Source organism: Eulemur rufifrons, chromosome 28 (assembly GCF_041146395.1).
Source record: "Eulemur rufifrons isolate Redbay chromosome 28, OSU_ERuf_1, whole genome shotgun sequence".
NCBI classification, from domain to species: Eukaryota; Metazoa; Chordata; class Mammalia; order Primates; family Lemuridae; genus Eulemur; species Eulemur rufifrons.
In genome coordinates this window covers 49128751-49145704 of record NC_091010.1, presented here as the reverse complement: position 1 = coordinate 49145704, position 16954 = coordinate 49128751, and the positions used below count along the sequence as shown (strand labels likewise).

The 16954-nt window shown below is 46.8% G+C and overlaps 1 protein-coding gene across 1 annotated transcript in view; it reads left to right on the top strand.

The window, feature by feature from the left end:
- Nucleotides 1–12333, top strand: part of ARL3 (ARF like GTPase 3) — a 33680-nt gene extending 21347 nt beyond the window's left edge. Inside the window, exons 5-6 of the mRNA XM_069460623.1 lie at nucleotides 2029–2214; nucleotides 12068–12333. Coding sequence (XP_069316724.1) covers nucleotides 2029–2214; nucleotides 12068–12115 — 234 coding nt within the window. The 3' untranslated portion in view covers nucleotides 12116–12333. The remainder of the gene's footprint in view (nucleotides 1–2028; nucleotides 2215–12067) is intronic.
- The last annotated feature ends 4621 nt before the right edge of the window (nucleotides 12334–16954 follow it).

The window sequence follows — 16954 nt, the reverse complement described above, 5'->3', positions numbered from 1 at the left end:
TTGTTGAACCTTTATATTTCAAACAGGATGGTCATTCTGACAAATGGGCAAAAATGCCAGTTGTCTAAAAAGAAACTAGTTGGGAGTCCTTTAAACAATTTTTTTATTAAAGCCTTTTGGCTTTTTATTTATTTTTAAAGAGGCGGAGAGTCTCACTTTGTTACCCAGACTGGAGTGCAGTGGTGAGATCATAGCTCACTACAGCCTTGAACTCCTGGGCTTAAATGATCCTCTTGCTTCACCCTCCCAAGTAGCTGGGACTACAGGTGTGCACTACTGTGTCCAGCTAATTTTTTTATTTTGTATAGATGGGGTCTCACTATGTTGCCCAGGCTGGTCTCAAACTCCTGGCTTCAAGTGATCCTCCCACCTCGACCTCCCAAAGTGCTAGGATTACAGGGGTGAGCCACCACACCTGGCCTAAAGCCTTTTAGCTTTAATCAAATTGAATATACAAGATATAAGCAAATGGAACTTAGCACCATGCCCAAAAGCTCTTTGGCATTCTTCCTGAAGAAATGAACCCCAAGGAACAATTCACTTATAATTTCTGTTTACACTTTTCAATACCCACGTAATTGAAAGGGTTAACTTTGACTAATTTGAAAGGATGAGAAGAATTGTACAAGCCAACTAAGCCACTTTTGTTTTCAAGCCAGGGGGTAAGATGTACCTTAAACTAAATACGGCTTCAAATGCAGGGCACATATCAACATGATTACACCATGTAATTTGTGAACACAATTTTACATAGAGAAGCAAAGGGCATAGACCATTTTACTCACAATGGGATCACTGATAGAAGAAGCTGGAGGGTTGAGGAGTGATCTCTTTTGAGAAGTGTGCAGAGTCCTGGCCTGTGTCCTAAACTTCGGCAGGTGGCCTTCCAAAGGTAGCAGTTCCCATGTTTATGTTCCTCTTTCTTGGGAATTGGGTTGAGAACTCTCTAGACTCCTGGAGACAACCCATCTCCCTTCCATACCCTGATGATTTCTGGATCATCACTCATGTAAACCATTGCTAAGTGTGAGCTTGGAGGTGGAGGGGTCATATATAGTCATCTGCCTCTTGAACCATTCAGTTCTCTTTGAGAGCTCCAAGCGTTTTAAGTAGCCAAAATGTGGATTTAATGGGGAAGTACTCATTGCAGACAGAATGAACATAGAGTTTAGATCCCAACCTTTAACTTAAATATCAGGGACCTTGCCAGATGGACTAATAAAGTCATTTGAGGATGTGATTTTGATGAAATGTAATATATGTGCATGTATGTTTTAGAGATAGAGATTGATGAAACAGAATTATAATCTCTAAAACAATTGTCATTTTGAGTTTAAATTATACACACACATACATACATACATGCATTGAAAGTTATTTGCAAGCTAGGCGCTGTGGCTCATACCTGTAATCCTAGCACTCTGGGAGGTCAAGGCGCCTCGGGAGGATTGCTTGAGGTCAGGAGTTCAAGACCAGTCTGAGCAACAGTGAGACCTTGTCTCTAGTAAAAATAGAAAAATTAGCGAGGCATCATGGCACATGCCTGTAGTCCCAGCTACTTGAGAGGCTGAGGCAAGAGGATTGCTTGAGCGTAGGAGTTTGAGGTTGTAGTGAGCTGTCATGATGCCACTGCACTCTACCCGGGCGATAGAGCAAGACTCTGTCTCAAAAAAAAAAATTATTTGCAGATAATAACCTTGAGTAAGTTTCAAATCTCTAACTACTCCTTGTATTCTCCCTTGAACAGTGTTTCTCAAAGTGTGATCTATGAATCACCTATAGCAAAATCACCTGGGGATTTTGTTAAAAATGCAGGTTCCTGAGCTCTGGCTCAGACTTTCCAAAGTCAGCATCTCTGGGTTGGGCTGAGGAACCTGGCAGGGAATTCTTCCACAGGCTCAAGTTTGAGAATCACTGCTCTTAAAAATTGCTAGTAGCTTAACTGTTACGTTTTTTCTAATTAGAAGTACATGGTTAAATATCATAGATTACATCCTTTCCTCCCTCTTCCTCCTTAAAATGATCCAGGAACTAGCCGACTTACTGGAGGAAGAAAGGCTAAGTTGCGTGCCAGTGCTCATCTTTGCTAATAAGCAGGATTTGCTCACGGCAGCCCCCGCCTCTGAAATCGCAGAAGGACTGAACCTGCACACCATCCGCGACCGGATCTGGCAGATCCAGTCTTGCTCAGCTCTCACAGGAGAGGGCGTTCAGGTGAGAATACAGGAAGGCTTGGTCACCTGGCAACATGGCAGCCAACCAAGGTGGTCTGTCTCATTGGTTGGGCTGATCTAGATAGAAAAAGGTACGAAACAAATAGCCTTGCACTGGCAGATGACCCATTCCAAGATGAGAGAGCATGGAGGCATTTGGCTCTTTTCTACTTAGCAACCAATCAGATATCATGACATGTTTCAAGAGAGCCACTGATAAGCCATCCCACACATGCAACAAGCTTTCCCTGTTGGGTGGATGTCAGAACAGAAGACTTTGAAGATTATTCCTAACTTTAGGATTCATGATGATTGTGTTGGTGTTCTGTGTTGTGTCTAATATTACAGATGCTACATAACCTGTACTCCTAAGGTGATGGCCATTGATAATCATACACATATTAGTTATCCTAGAAGTGTTTTTGTTTTTTATGTTGCTTCTCTCCCCTGCTTTCTGGGTTGGTGTGTGTCTACTGCCACTTCCAGTTGGTTTCCCACTGGGAGTCCTCTGCTGACAGAAAGCCTCATGGTTTGTACTGAGGAACTCTGTACTGGAAGAGCAGGCTTCTCATTTAATATTAATTTAGGGCAGAAAACGGTTATATCCCAGACACCCAAGAGGCTGCATCATCAAAGAATGATAAACAGTTTCAGCTCTGATGCCTCCTCCCAAGCAACCTCAAGTCAGCTGATGCTCTGGAGTCAGCCCTCTGGGACTACCCTTCCTCCGGAGCCGCCAGCCTGCCCCACATGCCTCGTGTTAGACGTCTGGTGTAACTGCCAGGGATGTCCCACGGTGCTGTGAGAGTGGACAGTACTGCTCCAGGTTAACCGTATCGAAGGCAATGACATCTTCCCTCATTGCCGTATGGCATATGTCTCTCACGGTGTGGCCGGTTTGCTTTTCTCTGACCTTGCAGTGTTGGGATGTCTGGGGTGAATTCTCAACCACTGTCCTGCAACCTCTTTCCATTTCCAATATTCTTCTTCCCTTTCTCCTAAAACATTTGACACTGATTTGTCTTAAAACAGCCTGTCTGCTTTTATCCCAAGCAAATAATCACCTCCTAGAATTATCTCAATTCTGTCAGGTTTGCTGATTGATTTTTTTTTTTTTTTTTTTTTTTTGAGACAGAGTCTCACTCTGTTGCCCAGGCTAGAGTGAGTGCCGTGGCGTCAGCCTAGCTCACAGCAACCTCAAACTCCTGGGCTCAAGCGATCCTCCTGCCTCAGCCTCCCGAGTAGCTGGGACTACAGGCATGTGCCACCATGCCCGGCTAATTTTTCTATATATATATTTTTAGTTGTCCATATAATTTTTTTCTATTTTTAGTAGAGACGGGGTCTCACTCTTGCTCAGGCTGGTCTCGAACTCCTGACCTTGAGCGATCCACCCGCCTCGGCCTCCCAGAGTGCTAGGATTACAGGCGTGAGCCACCGCGCCCGGCCTTGATTTTTTTTTTTAAGAGACGGAGTCTTGCTGTGTTGCCCAGGCTGGAGTACAGTGGCTATTCACAGGCACAATGATAGTGCTCTATAGCCTTTAACTCCTGGCCTCAGGCAGTCCTCCTGCCCAAGCCACCCAAGTAGCTGGGGCTACACCCGGCGCTGCTTGGTGTTTTTTCTTTTTGCTACACAAATACCCGGGGCCTACTTCTGTGCTTGGCCTCTCGATCTGAGGGCAGACCAGTCAGCATGGGCCAAGCGCCCCCTCCTCAGACCACTTAATACCTGCACCCTTAGAAGCTCTTTGTGCGTTCACGTGTGTTGTGGGGGCACCTAATCAGCCAGCGGTTACCTCGGCCACATCTGCAAAATGGATTCTGGAGCTCTGTAGGTCTCTGTGAGGTTTAGGTTTGGAGGAGAGATTTTTTTGGTCTTATTTATTTCCTTCCTTCCTTCTTAAATTCTGATTATAAAAGTAATGTATTCTCACTGGTAATTATATAAAAGTATATAAAGTTGAAAAGTGAAAAGTTCTTTCCTATCCCCCAATCCTATACCTTAATAGTTTTATTCTTCTAGCCGGGTGTAGTGGCTCCTGCTTGTAGTCCCAGCTATTTGAGAGACTGAGGCAGGAGGATCACTTGAGCCCGTAAGTTCGAGTCCAGCTTGGGCAATGTAGTGAAGAGGCTCATCTCAAAAAAAAAAAATAATAATAAATAAATAATTTTATTCTTCTACAGTCTCCCTTATAAAGTTGCTATCACATATGTGATTATATGTCTATCAGGTTTCAATTAGCCTCATTTTTCAGCTTAACTTACAAGCTGGTCCAACAAGTTTTCCACAGCCCAGGATGTTTTTGAATAGGTGAACTCTGATAATTTTATTTTCCTTTCCCCAATTATAACCTACTTTTTAAAAACTCAACTTTTGCCTCACATAATTCCCTCCGATTGTGGGTTGGATAGTATTCATGAGGCAAAGGTTATTTTGACAAAGATGAAGCCCAGGAGAACTAGTAGCTTCCTTGTGTTTCTACAGACCACTTCAGCAGGAGCCTCTTAGAAAGTCGAGAACATCTTGAGATTGCAGCCTATAAAGATGAGACTAAAGAAAGAAATACATTTCTCTGTGCATACTCATAAGAAAGTGGGCTTACAGCCCTGTAATCTTTTTTCACCTCACAAGCTGTTGAGTAGAAGAAGCAAAGCCAGAATTAACGGTGAGGCTCTTGTTTCTTCAGCCAGCCTCAGGGATGTAAAAACAGAGGACGAGAGTTATCGAGAATCAGGATGCAGAGCAGTGGCATTAAAGTCAGGGACACGACTCAACACTTACCAAGTACACAGAAAAATAAAAAAATTAAAAACAAATAAAGTCAGGGACACTGCTTTGGAGGAGCCTGGAGGTAAGAGGGAGCGCCTGTCATTTCCTCCCCGCCCCACCCGACCCCACGCCACTGCTGTCAGGTGGACAGTGAGGGAGAGGCTCTGTGTTCCGGCTGTGTAACCACCAGAGATGCGCAGTGCCCCTTACAGGACCTTTAGGCCAACGAAGAGGCGCAAGCTACTAGGCAGTTAGAGGGTGGGCGTAGGGGCGGGCAGGGGAGGGGAGGGCAGGGCTGCAAAATAAACCAGTTGGAATAAAGTGAGATTTTTACATATGATTTGATTTTGATAAGGAAGTTCTCAGATCAGGGGCCTTCAGCAACCAAGTTCACAGGAAATGATATCAAGAGAGATCCAACAAAAACTATGAGCAAAAAAAAAAATAATGATTTTTGTATGGAGGAGAAATAGTTTGAAGGTCACTTAATTAGTTTAGTAGATAGTACCATGGTGTATAGAATTGGGTAGTTAAGACTGGGATTTCAAGGTTAATGAGATTAGATTATGGTTAATAGAATGATATAAATTTAGAGAATTTAACCATTATTTGAAATGGGTTATTTAATAAAAATGTTAATTAAGAAGGGAATCTGCTGTCTATTGTCCTTTAATGGTAACCTTTGGGGACTAGAGAAAGGTCGTGGAGTTTTTCTGTGGAGATGCTTTTCATTTTGAGGCACTGATTGACCGTGACTCTCCCTCAGGTAACGCCTCTGACCTAAGCACTTGTCCACTCACCAGTTTCTTGGTTTTTACCTTAGAAAGAGTCACTTAAGTGGAATTCCTTTCCAGCATTGCTTAGTTGAAGTACAGGCTTTTAATGATTCTTGTTAATTAAGGCTTAAAATATTCCTAAAAATGAAAGACTTCACTAGAAAAATGTTCTTTTTTTTTTTTTTTTTTTTTTGAGACAGAGTCTCACTCTGTTGCCCGGGCTAGAATGAGTGCCGTGGCGTCAGTCTAGCTCACAGCAACCTCAAACTCCTGGGCTTAAGCGATCCTACTGCCTCAGCCTCCCGAGTAGCTGGGACTACAGACATGCGCCACCATGCCTGGCTAATTTTTTTGGACATATATATATTTTAGTTGTCCATATAATTTCTTTCTATTTTTAGTAGAGACGGGGTCTCACTCTTGCTCAGGCTGGTCTCGAACTCCTGACCTCGAGCGATCCACCCGCCTCGGCCTCCCAGAGTGCTAGGATTACAGGCGTGAGCCACCGCGCCCGGCCTGAAAAATGTTCTTAAGATCTAATTGTTTAGGGTTCACTTGCAGACATGGATAATGTGTAATAATTACTAAAATTCCCTAAATTTCTTATTCATCTTCCCCACCCCATCTTACCTTTCCAAAAGTTGGTTGGTAACAGGCAAAACTACCAAAATGGTCCGACACTAAATAGGCTGGTCAGGCGACATCTGACACCACAGTAATGACCCTGAAAGAAAATGTACAAAGGTTAGGGAAAAAAAAAAAAAAAAAAAACCTGGAAATTTCTGTTACAGTTCTAGGTGTTTGAAGACAGCATCTCTGTTTACATTGCATGTGTTTGTATGTATGTATTTAATCAACATGCATTTGAGAGACCCGTCTTCTGCTAAGTAACAGGACCCTCAAGCCGGGGGGACAGCCACATCTGCTGGACGCCAAGCCCCACCACGCTGCAGACTAAGTAGGACAGGTGTATCACCTCCCATTAGTTGCGTGGCTTAAACACACGATTTGAGGTTATGGAAGCTAGTGATTCCTAGGATGGATTTCCGGGCCTTGTTCCACCTGATGTTCTGAAAGCAAATATATGATGTCTTTACAAGGATGGGCAGTACCATGTGCTGTTCAACAGCCCCTGCTCTGGGTGTGGAAATTGACTTTTGAGAGCGTTTGGAATAGTTCTTTCTTTGCCTGATTGATGGTGACTAGGAGGCCAGCCCATCGTGTAATTAAAGCAGGTTTTCATGGGAAACTGTCAGGAGCAGAGAATAGGTAAAGGGCACAAGAAGCTGAAGGATAACATCAATCTTGGAAACAATGCCCTGCCGAGAAGCCCACAGTCCAGACCAGTCAGGAGACCCAGTTATGTCAAGTAGACGAGGCAGAAAGAGGAGAAACTGAAAAATGGCTGGGGGAGAACCTACAACTCCCTCAGCCAGACTCCCTTCTAAACATGGGGGATGCCTCCCTCTGTGCCCTCAAGGTTAGGCCTGAGTTGCTAGGGCCTCTCCTAGGATATAACACTTAGCACTGGAACTCTCACTCCTTTCTTTTCCCTTGGGTGTCTAGAAAATAGTGAACATAGGATCTGGCTTAGAGCCAGAGAAAGGTATAGAGAAATCCATCCCTCTTCCACCTGCAGACCTGAATTTGAACCCCAAACCACAGCTCTCCTTGCTGTTGTAGTTTCAGGCCTTTGAAGACATTTTCTCTCTAAAACCCAGTATGTGTGTGTGATTAAAATTACACTGGCTTTGAATTTCCTCTCAAGGCAGAGATCCACAGTTTTAACCTGGCCCTTAACCGTGGTCATCACAAAGACCTGCCTTTACCCATGGCCGTGAGCCAGCGACTGTCCCCTGGGTGTTGCTGTCCAGGCCACCACCTCATGCCCACCTTTTGTTTTTGCACCTATCGCATATTCCCTCTCTTCCTTCTCCAAATGGAAGGATGAGCCAGGTCACAGTAGTCTGTCACTGCCTCCCTTCCATAGAAAGGGTCATCAGCAGTCTGAGCCGTACCTCAGAGTCACCCTTGCAGATGGGCACTAAGTGCCCACTAGCCCAGTTTCTTGGTTTTGCTTCCTTTTCCTTGATCTAGGGGACTTTTCCCTCATATACCAACAGAATTTCAGTATTTTTTAAAATGATATTTACCACTTCTTTCTAGGCCTGGCATCAGTTGTTATTGACTCTAGATGTACATGGAACTGCTTATCTGTGAATTAGAACTCAGCTTTGTATTTATCAAACCTTTCTGTAGACTAAGCAAGCAAGCTCAGGACATGCGATGTTGCTACCTCTCTGGTGCAATGCCCTTTGTCACCAGAAAAAATATGAATAGCAAGCAATATTTTATGTATGCTGCATCCAGCTGCTCCTTGACCCTGGGGGCCCGGTGGCATGATGGGATAGGCTACGTTGCTCAGCAAGGGTTTGAGCTCCTCGTCATCTTAAAGCAATTACTGATGTGACCGCATAGTCGGCATGGCTTTAAAAACCAGGTCCACCCAACCATGGCTGCTACTGCTTCCTTCCAACTATCGAGCAGTGATGAATGCAATGTACAGAGATAAAATTAAAAGGAGCAGTGCAAGCAGAGAGCACTCTTACTGTAGAAAGCAGCAGTGCACCCTAAATCCTGGGACACAGAGATTCCATCCCATATGGTTAGGGGCATTTCTCCCAGTGGTTATATTAGGGAATAATATTGTGACATGATGAAATTTATTTCCTCTCTATGAGGCCAAACACAGCTCAGTATTTGAAGTTCGATGTCTCTCTTTAGTCTCTATTATTGAATTGAAGCTAATCAATTCAAATTCAGTTTCAGCAAGATTGGTGGGGGAAGGTGCAGCGGAGGAGGAAAGGGAGGATTATTCATACCATGAGATTGTCATCCCCATAATGAGGATCACGTGCAGAAAATTGGTCAAACCAGTTTTTAACAATAAAGGCTCAACCATTAAACAAACCTATGAGTTAATTTCCTTCTGTAGAGGCAGAGCAATAACTTACTTCAAGTAAACGATCACCTTTTTTAGTTGTCTGTTTTAAAAAAACAAAGCCTTACCAGATAAAAGTAGACTGGTGTGGAGCATTCATTTAAACATAGGAAGCAGAAGGTTCCTCCTCTTGTAAGTATGTAGTCTCTAGACGTAGAGTTTCCACTGGAAGCGGTGGTCTGAGTGGATAGTTCACATGCTAGGATCATGCAGCCATGTAAATGTGCAGGCTTCCTCACACGTAGATACCTGGCAGCCCAGAAACCTTGAGAGTCGCGTGGCCAGAAACAGCCTCTGGCACTGTCAGCTACGTGCTTGGCTCGGGCTACTCCAGTCTCAGGCCCCTGTAATCAGCTAAGGTCATGAGGAAGGAAAAACTGGAATCGCTCCCTTCCCATCTTCAGGGCGATTCCTCACTCCTCTGTAAGCCTTTTTTTTTTTTTTTCCTTTTTGAGACAGTCTCGCTCTGTTGCCCTGAGTAGAGTGCCGTGGCGTCAGCCTAGCTCACAGCAACCTCAAACTCCTGGGCTCAAGCGATCCTCCTGCCTCAGCCTCCTGAGTGGTCCAGCTAATTTTTCTATTTTTAGTAGAGACGGGGTCTGGCTCTTGCTCAGGCTGGTCTTGAACTCCTTGAGCTCAAGAGATCCTCCCGCTTCAGCCTCCCAGAGTGCTAGGATGACAGGCGTGAGCCACTGTCCAGGCCACTCCTCTGTAAGCTTGAGGCAGAGGCGCTTCCCTCTAGCAGTGGCCCATATTCGCGGAGAAATGGTTAAACAGGTCAAGAGTGCAGGCTGCCCGGCGTCACAGCCTGCCTGTGCCATGCCCTGTCCTGTGCCTTCATCTCCCCATCTGAGAAACAGAAATAATAATAGGACCTACTTCACAGGCTTGTTACAAGGATTGATTTTTAAAAGATATAAATTAAGTGTGGACTGCAGGCCAGACGCCATGCTAGGCTCTGTGAATTCAACCTCCAGCACGTCTGAGGCGACCCTTCCCCTCAGGGATCTTGGAGGACGCCATTATCTTTCCTTTCCAGTGGGCAGCCTGACAAAGCCTGCCCCCGATTTGATTGACGAGGTATTATCACTGTGGATTATTGCCTCCCCCACCTCCCACCCCTCCCAGCTCCAGCCCAGGTTCTCCTCTGGCTCACCACTAGAAGAAAGGAGCAGCTCCCCAGGGCCCTCCCATGCCAAGGGCCGCCGCAGGGCACGGCCCCCTGTTTGCCCCCGTGCTTCCCACAGTGCTTCAGGTGGCCGGATGTAGCCCCCGGGCCCGGGCTGCCGCTCAGCTGGTGGGTACCGGCCTGTGAGCGCCCTCTGTTGGCAGGACTGTGGCTGGACGGGCTTCGCCACCCTGGCCCTCACAGACATCTGGAGGCCCTGGACACTGCCCCCCAGCAGGGCTGTGCTGTTCAAACCCCCTCTCTGCCTCCGTGACAGATACCCAGGATAAAGCTACCCCGCACCCTCCACCTCTGCTCTGGGCTCCTGCAGCTGAGTAAATATTTTTCCTATCTCTTTGCTTGCATTCATGTTCAGTTACATATAATAAAAGAAAACCCCCTCCTTAATCAGCCATTTAACAAGAAGAAGACAAAACGGCATTCACATGGTGTGGGAACACTGTGCTTGATTTCTCTGAGAGATGGTCTGATAAAATGCCGCGAGTCTCCACAGAGGAGAGAATGCTGCGCTGCACCTTTGAGAGCGTGCGGGCTCCTCAAGATGGAAAGTGCCGCATAAGTGCTGAGCTATTCAGCTTCGGAGGCAAGAGAAGATGTTTATCTTATTCATCCCTCTTTTATTTGTGAAATCTTTTTTGTCTCCTGGCAGGTGATCATTTTTTTTCCTGGAAACCAATTAGCTACTAAAATTAAACATGCTTCTCTTTAAATTAATCCTTTTCATAAAATGGTCTTAAAATTGGCCTTGGCTTTTCAGAGTAAGTAGCTGACCCAGTTGTAATTAGAGATGCGCTTGGAGTCTCCCTTTCTCCCACCTCGGCATTCCTCCACCCTCCCCCACTGCCAGGTGCTCTATACCTTATGGCCTTTGCCAGCCTCATCTTGGCAAAGGCCATAAGGTCCACTCTGGGACGGCCGTCAGATTATCCGGTTCGCCTGCCCAAGTGCACTGATGGCAACGGGCAGAGTTTTAATCACTGTAAATTCAGGTGCCGGTCAGATTAGCCAGGAGAGAGGATGCCTGCTGGTTGTTTTGCAGTGATGTATTGTTTATGGGATTAATGTTCCGAATGGCCGAGGGTGTCAGCTGATATTTATTACTCTAAGCTGTCTCAGCTGTTCAGGTTCAGCAGCTAGATCCATGGCCACAGGAAATGTGGGGCTTGGCGGCGTGGCGTGTACGGCTGATGTGTGCAAATGTGGCCGGGACCTCAGTGAGCATGTGTCACAGATGCAGGGAAAGGGAGTCACTGCAGGAGCCACCTTGGATTTTGTTCTGGGCTTCTGAGGGAACTCTGCACACCCCTAAATGTTGGGGAGACTGTGGGGAAGGGGAGAGTGTCCAGGTGTGGCTCCAAAGGGAGTTGAAAAAGAGGTCACCTCTGACAGGCCTGGCATCCATGAGGAATCGTGCCACCTGCCAGGTGGCTGTAGCCATTGTGTTTTCACCTCAGTCCCTCTCCAGCCTTCTAAGAGAGGGCACTTTCAAGGTCACTGTGCCTTTAAGGGAACCTTCTCCCTAGTCCCTCTGCTTGGTAGTGCTTAAAGCTACAAGAAACAGGCCAGGCCCTTTTAAACCTATCTGTAGAGCTGCAGGAAGAGAAATAAATGCACATTGCCCTAGTGTGTGTCTAGCAACACACACTGCAGTGGGTTTGTTTTTCCAAAAAGAAATTTAATTTAACCCAAGTGTACACTGCCACACTGTAAACACACTGGGGCACCAGAAGGGTGGCTTATTGAATTTAATGCCCTAGCAAAGGTCAGCTTTTAGAAAAAGCCAAAAATGGCTGGAATCTTTCCTGATAGTTCTTCAGTCAGGCTTTGGATCCAAGCAGATGTGTTTATTTTTTCAGAGGGAGTTCCTGAGGACCCATCTCAAGTTCAGAAGCTGGGCACGCCCCCTCCCATCTCCCTCCTGTGCTCTCTGAGACCTCCCTCCTCGGGGGGAGGTCGCTGTCCCTGGTCACCCAGGGGGGCCCCGGGGCAAGCAAACTCCCTAGAGCTGGCGGTCTGGGAGGGACGCCCCAGGCACCCCCCTTCCTGCCTTCGGGCTGGAGTGCGAGTTGCCTTTCTTACAACTAACACTGCCTTTCTCTGCCCATTCCCTTCAAAGGATGGCATGAACTGGGTCTGCAAAAATGTCAATGCAAAGAAGAAGTAAAATCTAGACGAATGGAGATGCAGGAGCTGCGGGAGCCGAATTCGGTCCTGAAAAACACTAATTTGCTGCTTTCTGACCAAATGTTTTTCCATCTGTGTACAGCTACAGCTGTTTGAAGAGAGGGAACAGCACAGTTTAAAAAGAATCCCCATTCCAGCAGTAGATTTAACTGATCTCTGAGGTTCAGTATCATTTTTCAAATAAAGGAATTATATTATTTCCTCTGCATAATTGAAATAGTATTAAATGTCTCAAAGCACATGATTAGAAAATGAGATCTTTTAAATGAGCAAGAGATTGCATTGCAGTTTAGATGATTCCAGTGGGCTTTTTTTCTTAAAAAAAAGAAAAAAGAAAAAGAGGAAGCAGCAGCTTATGCTGAGTTCATTTATTTACTGACCTGTCCCTTACGTTCCCTCTGTGGTTTTGAAACCACAGTGTTGCTGGTGCTGGTCACTGATTTTACCATCACCGACCGGGCCAGCCTTCAGTCTGTCTGGCGGGAAGCTGCTGGGGGGAGGGGGAGGAATTGCAGACGATTAAACCATCTCGTCATGCAGTAGGAGACCGTGGATGTAATCCTCACTCTCTGGTCAGTGAAAAAAATCCTTTCTTGCAAACAAGTCACCACAGAAACATACCCCGTCCCCATCCCCCCCTCGCCAGCCACACGGGGAAGGAAATTCTTATGACTTTTGACTGTAATGACATCTGGAATGTAAGGAGAGGTGGGAGGTTTAATTCCAGAAAAATTACAAGGTCCTTAAAAAGCCCTCACAGGAGGGCTCAGGCGAGCGTAAACAGGCTTTCTCCAGCTCACTGGAGCAGCGAGCAGCCGGCTCTGGGATTAGCTGGCTTCTCCGCTGCCGTCCCATAGAAGAGGTTTCTAAAGCTCAAAGAATTCTGTGTTTAAATGATCACAATAGACCACTGCTATCAGATTTAAAAAATAAATGCAGCTTTACCATGAACCTGCTCCACTGAGAAAAGCCAGGCAGATCGATTTTTAGAAGAGATCAATTTTTACAGTGCTGGCACTTGGCGGTGCGGGAGGCTGAGGCCAGAGAGGGGCGGCTACTGGGGAGAACGTGGGGGTGTCATCGCAAGGGTCGCACCCACGGAAGCAGAGTCACCCCAGCTGTGGGTCTCCTCTGCTTCTCTCCAGCAAAATGGGTCCTCTGTTGATTGACTGGGGAGGGATGGCAGAGGACTTCTGCCCCTCACTGCAAAAAGAGCTTGTTTCCCTGAGCACGCAGAAAGCAACGGCTTCACGGCTTCACACCCGGGAAAGCGGGCGGAGCATCCCGGCTCCTGAATTAAACTCTGTTCTGGTGCCTGAGCTCAGGGGTTTTCAGAGAATGAATAAGAGACTGTCCAGTGCCTAGTGGGTCCCGGGAGGCCAGCTGCCCTCTCATCCTGGGGGGTGGCCCTTCCCAAACCCACTGAGGCATGTGAGGAGACCAAGGGGCCACCCCAGCCCCTGGCCCGTAGCACCCAGCTTTTTCTGGACGAGTTATTCAGGAGAGACTGAAGCATGGCTAGTTTCAGAGGTGGTCTGGGGTGAAAGTCATTAACAAAGCCAGCCATGAAAAGGTGCCCTGGGGTTGCTGTGGACAGACCCATAAGGACTTGCAAGACAAAAGAAAGTGAGATTTTTTAAACCCCTGAGCTAGTTGCTCCCTGCAACCTCCCCACAGACCTTGGACTCATCCAAGCTCCTCTCTCGCTTTGAACAGAGGTGACACAGGTTGATAAGGAGTCAGAAATCCCCCTTCCACCAAGCTGGAAATAAATGTGGCTCCAGCCCTTAAAAATTGTTTTTCCTTCCAAGCAGTGCATGGGGGATGTTATCTGAGGGGCAAAATGCCCGCCTTGAGGTCTGCAGTTTTGGAACACTGCAATAGGGAACTTTGACTCTGGCGGTGCGTGGTCTGTAAAATATTTTTGTTCTTTTACCACCAACTTTGGGAACTGTTTTAAAGAGCCCTCCCAAGGCGTCAGCTAGCAGGCAGAAGCCACTGGCCCTTCTCTGATAAGGGCCTCTGTAAATGTTCAGATTTGCTTCTCAGCTGCAGAGACACAGAGATGTGTGGACGTCACACACTTTCATCTTCCCTTTGAGCCCTAGTGAACCTTCCTGGAGCTCACAAGGTAGAGGAGAGAAGCCTGGAAAATGCAGAGTTTGAAATCTCCCATTTGTAAAAACAAAATGCTTTTAAAGTCCCCTTTCCTCTCCCCAGTCCCGTCCCCGCCCCCTGGGGCCAAGACCCAAAGACAGAATTTGAAGCTAGAAAGGGGAGACTTTTGCCCTGTGCACACTGGATGTGCTGGGTGGGAGTTGGGGGCCGGAGGGCAGGCGAGGCCTGGGCCTGGCCGTGATGCGTGTGCCCAAGCCGGTTGTGGGAAAAACTCCAGTCCCCCCGCCCCTCCCGACCTACCCCGTGCGGCTGCTTTTGGCTGGATTCTCTGCGCCCAGTGCAATACACCCTTTCCCCTTCACTCTCCCTTGGTTACTATGGAAACAAGGGTGTCATTGATGTGGGCTGAGCTGGGGAACATGTCGGTGCACAGCTGAAAGTCAGCGATTATGCCGGCGGTTAGAAATGTGCCAGGGTTAAAGGAGTGCGCAGCTCCCACGACTGCTGGGAGGACACAGTCCTGCCCCCTCCCTCCCTCGCTCCATCTCCACTTCTCTCTCCTGGCTTTTGACAAATTTCTTTTTTCCCCTCTGGACTAAAGTAGTGGCTATTTTTGTGCCACTCTGTGCCCCACCCTCACTGTTGGCCGCTCCTTATCCGGCCTGGCCCGGAGGGTGACACCATGTCACCCTCACCAGGACTCGTCCCTCCATTCCTGTCAGAGTTTGCTTTGATTTCTCTTTCCTTTCCTTCTCGGGGACCAGTTCTTACTTCCTTTTATTTTTAGCTCTGCACTCTATGTGGTTTCAGGGTTCAGTATGATCCATCGAAAGGTTCTTTTTTTATAATCCCTTTTGAAAATGATAATCAAAGGAAGGGACGTGGTGTTTGGTCATGTGGAAAACTCAATGTATAATTTAGATGTCTGTCAAAGATCTGACAAATAAAATTTAGCTGAAATGAAAGCAGCCTGGAATGTGTTGTGTTCTTTGCTGAAGCTGGAGACGGCCTGAAATGTGTTTGTCCTTTCAGAGATTAGCTTTCCTCAAGGTGTTTTTTCCAGAAGGATACATATAATACAACAACAACAACAACAACAGCAATAATAGTAGCCCTTTATTAAGCCCCTCCTACATGCCAGGCACTGTACATACATCATGGGGCAGCGTGAGTCCATGAGTCCCACTTTGCAGTGGAGGGAACCAAGGCAAATGCCTCAGTTAAGGAATTTGCCCGAAATCACAAGAGCTGCTAAGTGCAGGTGGCCCCTGGAACCCGGGTCTCAATGTTCAGCAAGCTGCCACTACTGAGGATGCTGGGCCTTACCCCGCGGTCTCAGCCCTCACCCCTCCATGGACTCCTTACACTCAGCCTCCCCTGCTCCTCCCCAGGAGTCTCCTCTGACCCACACTGCTCCCCGGGGGTTCCCTGTCCCAGGCGTTGGGTATCCTCTGTTCTCAGAGCCGCAGAACTGTAAACTGTGTTCCACCCTTTGCACATGTCCAGCCCACGGACAGGAAGAAGGGAGCAGACATAATTAGAAAAGTTAGGGCCTGCAGGGAGACCTGCAACTACCTCCTACCTAACAACACTGGGTCCTCCTTCTGCGTAGGGTTCAGAGAGGGAAAAGACTCATCCAAAGTCACACGGTAAGTGGCAGAGTTGGCAGCAGTCCAGAGCTCTGCCCTCTGGAGCAGAAGAGCTTGTTGTCCCCTTCAGCAGTCTAGAGACACAGCTGCACAACTGGTATCAAGGGCCCTGCCTTTAAAGGGCGAGCTGTTGGCAGAACCAGAGGGGAGCTAGAGGCAGGAGGAGAAAGAAGGTCTAGGATTGCCAGATAAATATAGGATATTCATTTAAACTTGAATTTCAGATAAACAATGAATAGTGTTCAATTCAAGTATATCTCATGTAACATTTGGGATATCATTATAACTAAAATGCTCAAAACAATTCATCGTTTCTCTGAAATTCAAATTTAATTGGCCATCCTGATTTTTTGTTTTTTGGGGGTTTTTTTTTTGAGACAGAGTCTCACTCTGTTGCCCAGGCTAGACTGGCATGGCGTCAGCCTAGCTCACAGCAACCTCAAACTCCTGGGCTCAAGCTATCCTCCTGCCTTAGCCTCCTGAGTAGCTGGGACTACAGCCATGCGCCACCATGCCCGGCTAATTTTTTCTGTATGTATTTTTAGTTGTCCATATAATTTCTATTTTTAGTAGAGACAGGGTCTCGCTCTTGCTCAGGCTGGTCTTGAACCCCTGAGCTCAAAGGATCCACTTGCCTTGGCCTCCCAGCGTGCTAGGATTATAGGCGTGAGCCACCACACCCGGCCCAATTTTTTGGTTTTGCTTTAATAAATCTGGAAACCCTACCCAGGACTCTGCTCAATAAAGGGGCAGTGCAGTACAATGAAAAAGTGTATTCTCTGAAGTCAGAGAGGTTCAATCCTTGCTCATCCATAAATCAGCTCTGTGATCTCGGGCAAGTTACTTCCTCTCTTTGGGTCCTGCCTCTTCATCTGCGAAATGGAACTGAAGTAGCAGGGAGATTTAAAAGAGATCTAATGTAAATAAAGTCCCTAGACTTGGGGACAATACCTAGCACATAGAAGGAACACTCTCTGCCTCAATTTCTTATCCATAAAATTAGATAACAATCATCTCATGGAGTTGTGAAGAGGATTAGATAAGTAATCTAA